At 39.0% G+C, this 8,539-nt stretch overlaps 1 protein-coding gene across 1 annotated transcript; it reads right to left on the bottom strand.

Annotated features, from left to right (window-relative positions):
- Positions 1–4,161: 4,161 nt before the first annotated feature.
- LOC142499315 (gamma-crystallin-3-like) lies at positions 4,162–7,697 on the bottom strand. The gene is made up of 3 exons (XM_075608484.1): positions 7,564–7,697; positions 5,188–5,430; positions 4,162–4,499 (listed from the first exon to the last, which is right to left on the bottom strand). The coding sequence occupies exons 1-3, from the start codon at positions 7,570–7,572 to the stop codon at positions 4,224–4,226; spliced, it is 528 nt and encodes a 175-aa protein (XP_075464599.1). The 5' UTR covers positions 7,573–7,697; the 3' UTR covers positions 4,162–4,223.
- Between the last annotated feature and the right edge of the window lie 842 nt (positions 7,698–8,539).

Genomic DNA, 8,539 nt, shown 5'->3' with positions numbered 1-8,539 from the left:
ATATATATATATATATATATATATATATATATATATATATATATATATATATATATATATATATATAAACACAGCTGTTATTAATAGTCTCTTATAAAAAAATCTCGACCTTTGGTTCTTCTAATACGTGTGTAACTGGATCCGTAATTCCTGAAGACATGCAAAATTTGTTAAGACCCCTTCCAACGGGGCTGTAGTACATGTTTTCTTTGGAAAGTCTTAACATAAATCCAGTACCCCTCTTGTAATGCATGGATCTTGCAGTTATCTTCTGTTGGCTGTATGGCTTTTACCTGTGTATGGAGAGACCTTAAAAGACGAGTTAGTTGCATACAATATTTTGTTACCAGTTCATCTGACAAGGTCAGATTTTTTATTAGCAATGTGGCCGAGGCTGGAGTGATCATAAGACGGCCCATCAATATTTTGCGTGGGGATACGCCATGGTTAGCTACTGCAGTGCTCCGTATAGACATTAATGCCAAAGGGAGAGCCTCAGGCCATTTAATTCCTGTTCAGTACAGATTTTAGCAATTTTATTTTGAATAGTTCCATTAACCCTTTCAACTGATCCCGCACTTTGCGGATGGTTGACACAATGAAGGTGATACGTAATTCCAAGGCCTTTTGCTAAGAGTTATACTATGTCTGCAGTGAAATGGGTTCCTCTGTCAGAAAAGATGTGACGTGGTAGACCAAAGCGAGAAACAAACTCTTGAAGTAGTTTCTTTGCCACTGATATGGTATTTGCATGTTAGCACGGGTAGACTTCCACTCATCCAGAGAAAGTGCAGATGACAACCAAGACGCATTGGTAGTGCAAACTGCGGGGCATTTCGATAAAATCAATTTGAAGATTAATGAAAGGTCCCCAGGGATCTGGTGGATGATTTGAACTGGGTGGGAGATATTGTGAGCCTGACAAATGGGGCACTGGGAACAATATTCGGATGCCAAAGTGGTAAGACCATGTCACGGGAGACCAGTGCTTATCCCACAAAAATACCTGGATCCCTTTGTTGAACAAAGCATGAGATACAATAAATTGTATTTATTCATACGAGAAACACACACAGCTTAATTTACAAGATAATATAAAAAAACACTTACGAGAAAAGGGCAAAATTAAATTAAATTAAATATCTCCAGAACGAAAGTCCACAACATATCGTCTCCAGGTATTCAATTCCCAGGAGCGGGGCTGATACACAAGCAGGAGACGCGTAACAGTCGTTAGGCTAGGGGCGCCGCTTGCAGCCCCTGTATATTCACCGAAATAAGTATCTTCGTTCTGCCCTTGCAGAATTCGTTTCCAAGTCTTTAGTTCTAATGAACTTTTACAGCGGGGTACAATCCTTTGTTGCGATGAAACGTCTTTGTACTGCACACTGTCCTTTTCCGTTGACACACAGATAAACGCTGTAGAACACAGACCCAATAGCCTGCACTGGCTTATAAAACCCCCTCAAGCCTATCTGGATCATACCCAGCCAATCGTGGCGTGGGAAGCAAATTCCCACCCTATGGCAAGTTTGCCAGCAGTTCCTGTAACCAGGCAAAGGGCTTCACGGTATGCCCAGGGTCAGGCGCTAACCTCACAACTACACCGCTTAGCATACCTAACCAAGCCCCCTTGCTCGGCGACAGAATGTCTACCTTCTCCCGAGTCCCCGGACATTTGCTAGGCAAACTGTTATTACATACTTCCCGGCATTTAGCACTGTAGGAGGACATGTGCAGAGGTACACAATGGAGACTGTTTTACGGTGAAATTAAAACAAGGCTTTATTGTATGTCACTTTAAACACAGCAAAAATCAACATAAGAGAATAAGCCAAACAAAAAAAACCTATCTCTGCTTTGGAGACTATCTACACATGTAGCTCAGCCCTCTCTGACTGGGTTGGTTAGCTAAGCTATTTACCAGCCCCAAATCATGGAGACATTTATCAATACACATAGACATAGATAATAGTCTTATACGAAAAGTCTTATCTGTTAGCTGGACTGCTGTAGGGGAAGCTTCTCTGCTCACTTCCTGTCTCAAAGGCAGGCTTTTTCTACCACCTGCAATCAGCCAGGTGGTGTTAGTTAATTGCCTACCAGCAGTTAACCACCACACTGCTGGATTAGAGGCACATTTGTGAACAGGGATAAGTCCCCTGTTACAAGCGCCTTCACCATATTGTGGCCCTTTGAAGCTCGGGGCTTCCGAGACATCCCGGAGACAACTCCACAGGGTGTCTCAGAAGTACGGAGCCGCACCATGCATGACTCATCCCTGGAATGGCTAATCATGAATTAACATAATGCATCTTTAATGTATCCGCTGACCTGCCTAGCTGTAGTGTAAATGACCCGGTCCCTATGACTTTAACACACTATAATCAGGGCAATACTTATTTATAGCCTTACGTTTAAGTAAGAAATATAATAACCATCCTGGTCTATACTGTAACCATCCTGTTCTATACTGTATGAATCCCTCCTAGTACCCTGCATACAAAAAATGGGATTGCTACGATGTTCCTAGCCAAAGTTAGCTAGTTAATTGAGTGTGTGATGTGGTTTGTGGTTTAATTTTTTCCCCGGTCTGCGGTTTGAGGCCGGGATGCAATGTTGCAATCCCCAGACTCAATCGATAACCACAGACATACTTTACCAATTGACCTTAATTGAATGAGGAAACCACATTATACAATGTTGCGATCCGTCATCTTTTCATGACCACAGACCACTTAACCAATTTAGCTTGCGGTTAAGATTTCCCTTGCTTGTCTGCGGTTACACAGTAATACAGTGTTGTAATGCCGGACCCGACCACATAACCACAGGCACGCTTATCCAATTAACCCTTTAAACAGTACTAACGGCCCCTTATTTTGACCTTTGGGGGTATATATAGATGTGCTAATGTGTTATCACTTTTGAGGTGTTTGGTCTGAGGAAGGGACTGCTTGTCCTGAAACGTTACTATTGTTAGCTCTGATGCATCAATACATTCGAAATCATTTGATTCCACTACAATTTGTGTGCCTCTTCCTTTCTCCTATCTTGGCCCCTTATTCCTAGCGGGCACATTTTAAACCAGTTAATACACATTACAGGACTGCAACCAGCCCTGGGCTGCAGAACTGACCATTTACAATTACTGTAATTGATTCAGGGGCACCCAGACAGGTATAATACCTTTATTTCATGGCTGGGGGATCCCTTCACCGTCACAGACGCGTGGTTCACCAATAAGTTTGTATAGTAGTCACAATACCCCCCTTGTTCACATGGGCCATACGAACAAAGTAAGGCATTAGTACAGGTGGAAGAGCAGGTTTAGAGTCTGGACCATACCAAAGACCTTCAGGGGAACAAGTGACGACTTTGCGGTGCTAAAGTGCAGTTTGTGAAGGGGTCATAGTAAAATAAAAGGAGAGAAGATCGATAGGAAGGGAAGGGGCATGGGAGGAGGTGAAAAGGGAGGTAGAAGAAGGTTTGGTTCTGGAATTAAAACTTTACTGACATGTAAATAACAGACAATGTTAAAAATAGCAATCCTCTGAGTTTTATAATGTACTGATGTAAATGGACTTAGTATAGGATGTACTATGGTAGTCATAAAAAACTCATCAAACACCATATACAGTATAGATTCCTATGGTGTATGATGATGTGTATGTACAAAATACTATTCATAGAGCCTATATAATTTTAGGTTCGGATACCTATTCAAACCTACACTAGTTCTGGAGGTGTGAGTTTCCTCAGTAGTTGGACATTGGTCTATCCTAAAGAATGTCCCACTACACATGTAATAAATCTCAGCACACAGCATCAATTATTCGGAGTTTAAGCGAGGCACCCTATTTGTCGTTTCATTGCTAAAAGTGGCATTACTCACACCCAGACCCTGTGGTCAGTAGGAGGAACCCCTGAGACTTCTTCAAGGAGCCCCAGGGTTCCACGGAACCCTGGTTGGGAATCACTGATCTATGAGGTAGGGACTTATTGTGCCTGCAAAATTGTATGTATAGCACTGTGTACACTGTGTACACGGTCAGCATGTTATAAGAAAAATATATTACTATTATTATCTGACATTCGGTTTCTTTGTGTCAATAATAATAACAACAGGCAGTTAATAAACAATAAACAATAATCAGAAGATAGTATTTACCAATTTTATTGACTTCTAAAAGGAAAATACATACTTATGTATTTTAATAAGTTTAAAATAGCTGATTGACTCGTCTGAAGGATCCAATTTTGGAGTTCATGGCACCCCAGTCGTTGTATTTCTTGTATTCACCAGGTCTCAGATAGTACTGGCGTCCCTTGTAGTTGGGCTCCTCATAGAACATCCAATGACCATCAGACACATTGCAGGAGTTAATGTCATTGTAACGGAATCTTTCATAGACATGTGGGCAATCATCAGAAAATTCCATCATCTGGCCTTTGAAGTCTCCCCTCTCATAGATCCTCATTTTGTAAGGACCTTGGTGCTTCGAGAGAAAATATTAAATGGAAAATTAGCTATAATCTTTGATACAGTAATTAAGTTGGCAGACCAAATGTTTAAAGAGGATAGGAATCTTAGTATCTTCATAACTTTGTAATGGATGTAATGATTAAAAACATTATATTCTGGAGTGAACAAACAGTAATTTCTCATCTAACTTACAACGTTACAATTTTTGATTAGTTGAACCGTGTGCGATAACCATGGTTAGCAACCTGTGACCTGTCACTTAATTCACTTAATTTCGCTATGCTTTAGGCTCCCCAAATTTGATTTTAAGCTCTATAAGAAAGGAATTTCTGCCTAAAAATAATTCTAGACAGCAATAAATAAGAAAAACATACAGTATATATTCTGTAGATTTATGTCTTTTTTTGGGTGGGCCTAAAAAGACAGAAATATAACGGTTCATTGTTTACAGGTTGGAAATTCATTGGTTTAAAATGCAACTCCATTGATGTTGTGGGGTCAAAAGCAATGTACCAAGAGTATTTCATGGACGTGTTTCTTTTGTACTGGAGAAGATTGTAATAATTACTGCTTTTAAAGCACTAAAGGGTAAAATCCAAATCTAACTCACCACTTAAATCATATACTTTTAAACTTGACCTTGGGCTACAGTGAAGTTGTGCAGCGACTGAATGAGTTGAATAACTATCTGTGATACTTACTTGAGGAGACAAGCGACAGGACCTAATAGAGTCATTGTAACCCATCCATTGGTGGAAGTCTGGATATTCTCCCTTCCAGAGGTAGTACTGGTGTCCTCTGTAGTTGGGATGTTCATAGAGTATCCAGTTTCCATTTTCTACCCGGATTGAGTTGCAATGGTTGAAATATGAGGACATGTCAGAACAGTCAGTGCTGCACTCATAGCAGCGACCTTGGAAGTTCTTGTCCTCGTAGAAGAAGATCTACAAAGAGATAATAATGATATTAAATGATGGTCTGCTCTCTAGGCAAATATAATTCTTATTTTTCACTGGTTATATGAGAAAATGATCATTCAACCTTTTGTGTCTCTTGTATAAGAAAAGTATTATTTGATCCTCTTTTTATCAAACATCATATATGTATGTTTCTATGAGCTGTGCATGTCTCACCATCAAAATAAGCCATCTACTGCATCTAGTTTTGATAGTTCATGTGCAATACTCAGTATAGTTTTATGTTAGTTCAAGGCAAGTTATGACTGCATGTAAATAGTTTTCTGTTGTATTAATAGACTTACTGAAAGTATTTGTTAAAATATGGATTATACCACAATTTTCTGTAGGACCTGCCAGATGACCCAAGTAATAGGAATGGAGCAATAACTTTATAGAGAATGATATTTGGGAGTACTGATCATGTAAATATATACTATAATACTACACAGAATACCCTGCATATCTAGTATACATAATTAATAATCACAAGAGGGAGAGGGGAGGGAAACATATCCTTTTATTGGGTGCACTCCTATCTCAAACACAGGGTGGGTGGTGTGTATTTTGATTGTTCACATCACATAGTGGGTATATGTTTACCCTTGTATCTCTTTCACAGGAAATTGCTAGAGTCTAGATTCATGAATATAATTGAGATGGGGATCTAGCCCCGGTAGATGGGTGAATGTTTAAGCACAGATCCATTTAACAAATAGGGTATATGTACAGTATGTTAACTTAAAAAACTTTTTAATACAATATAGTAATAATTGTACATATATATCTAAAAGCCCCCCTAGCATACTTTATTTTCTCCCATTTTTTGTGTGTATTTTCCTAATGTTTCATGTTTTTTTCCCCTTTTTATCCCCACACCCCTCACTGCGAGACATTATTTCCCATTGCATTGTATTTGCTCTAATTCCAGTTTACATATGCTAATATTAAAATAATTTACTATTCTGACCTTTTTTCAGTAGATTATTTAGCTGTTGGACAGTGAGTGCCGGTACTTTGATAGCTGTGTTAGTAATAATTGTACACTCAAACTTTAAAATAACTTAAAAATGCAAATGAGAGTCTCTAGAGTCTGTGTGCGGCTGGCAAATAAGTAATATATCGATTACATTAATTACTCCAAACTGGCTCAATATAGAGTGGCTTCCTTAACTATTCTTTGCTTAATGTGCCTGATTGTATCACAACAAGTTAATTACTGTTACAGTATGTTGCCAATTAAAATCTGGCTATTGAAGCTAGGCTGGAGAAATACAAATGTAATCAATACAAACAGATAATCAACTTTTAATAAGGCTAGTGATCTATTTCCAATGCTAATTAGGTCCACAATTTTTGAAAATAGATAATTGCCACTTAGTATCTGTCTCCCTCCAAAATTAGGAACATGTAAAAAAACGTATTATTCTCACAAGAATACAAAAAAATGACAATAGTGGCAATATCCAGATACTAATTGGCAACATAGTAGTAATTAGCTTGTTGTGATACAATCAGGTACAATAAGCAAAGAATAGTTAAGGCAGCCGCTCATAGTTAACATACGGATACCCTATTTGTTCAAAGGATCTTTGCTTACATATTCACTCTCCTATTGGGGCTAGATCCTCATCTCCATTATATGAATGAATCTAGACTCTAACAACTTCCTGTGAAAGAGATACAAGGGTAAACATATACCCACTATGTGAGGTGAAAAATCAAAATACACACCACCCACCCTGTGTTTGAGATAGGAGTGCACCCAATAAAATTATATTTTTCCCTCCCCTCTCTGTCTTGTGATTACAATAGCTTTCTAGGAAGCCATTATCGCTAGGAAGTGAGCTATCTCTGTCTGTTGTAGCTACATAGTTCATAATACAAACTTTTAAAACCTACACATAATATACTTTCCCATGAACAATTTTACTGCTAGATTTCTAAGCAAGGTTATTGAAGGACATTTTCCCTTTTGTTCCCTGCCAAATATCTTTGGCACCAAGTAATTTGAAAATGTCCTTTAATTTTGAGATCTCATAACTAATGCTCAGAGAAATTAGTAATTTGAAGAAATCTTAGCAGCATTTATTATGAAACTATCCAAAAGCACTGCCTTACCTTTCCCATTTTGGATATAGCGTTGATGCGAGTGCTCAGTGCTTGTTGAAGAGAAGAGAAGCCTTTATATATGTCCTGTCATGCTGATGCCTGCATACATTGAAAGGCATTGGGACCCTTTTCTGTCTACTAGGGACAATTTATAGCTTTGGTGTTTTTGTGTGTACATGCTATTGTTTAGTTATACTGGAAGTTACCATATGCTTCACAGCTATACCTATAGAAATAAAGAGCTGTCAAAATTAGCTAATGCTCACTATCTAAGAGAAACATCCATTAAAATCCCCATGGTTGAAGCAATTCACTGCCTGCAGTTATGATTATGTGGCTAACATAGAACAATATGTGTTGCTTATTATATTTTGTACAAGCTGTTACTTTCCAGTAGTATAGCATTTCAGGCAGTTAAGAAGAATTGTAGTTCAATATTGAATTTTAATTTGCCTTTATTAAATAAAACAAAACAAACATTTTATTTTAAAAAAAGAGACAAAAATACTAAAGGATAGTAAAACACTAATCACTTCATAAAACCCCCATACATAAAGATTTATATGATATGTACCACCGGATTACTAAAAATGGAGAGTAAGGGAGAAAGAGAGGGAGGGGAGAGAAAGGAGGGGGTAGAGAGGAAGGGGGATGGGGGGTAGAGAGAGAGAGGGGGGAAGATGGAGAGAGTAGGGCAGAGAGAGTGAGGAGAGAGAGAGGAGGGGGAAAGGAGGGGAGGGAGAGATAGAGGGGGGAGAGGAAGGGGGAGAAAGGAAGTGGGAAAGGGAGAGAGGAAGGGAGAAAGTGTGAGAGGGTAGAAGGGGAGAGAGGAAGGGGGGAAGAGAGGAGAGAGAGGGAGGAGGGGGTGTGTCATTGAGGGGGTAACCAGGCTCACTACTAAAGGTCAAGCCCACTTGGTTGCCCCTGATCCATATTTTGTGGCCCTAGAGTGTCAGCTCTTGGGCCTGACTGTTGTATATGTACT

The sequence above is a fragment of the Ascaphus truei genome, chromosome 7 (assembly GCF_040206685.1).
Source record: "Ascaphus truei isolate aAscTru1 chromosome 7, aAscTru1.hap1, whole genome shotgun sequence".
In the NCBI taxonomy this organism is placed as follows: Eukaryota; Metazoa; Chordata; class Amphibia; order Anura; family Ascaphidae; genus Ascaphus; species Ascaphus truei.
Note: the sequence above shows the minus strand (reverse complement) of the source record. Positions and strands in the feature narration are given on the sequence as shown.

Coding starts and splice junctions, on each gene's coding strand:
- LOC142499315 (XM_075608484.1), bottom strand. Junction 4,500..5,187: donor CCTGTCGCTTGTCTCCTCAA/GTAAGTATCACA, acceptor TTTCTCTCGAAG/CACCAAGGTCCTTACAAAAT.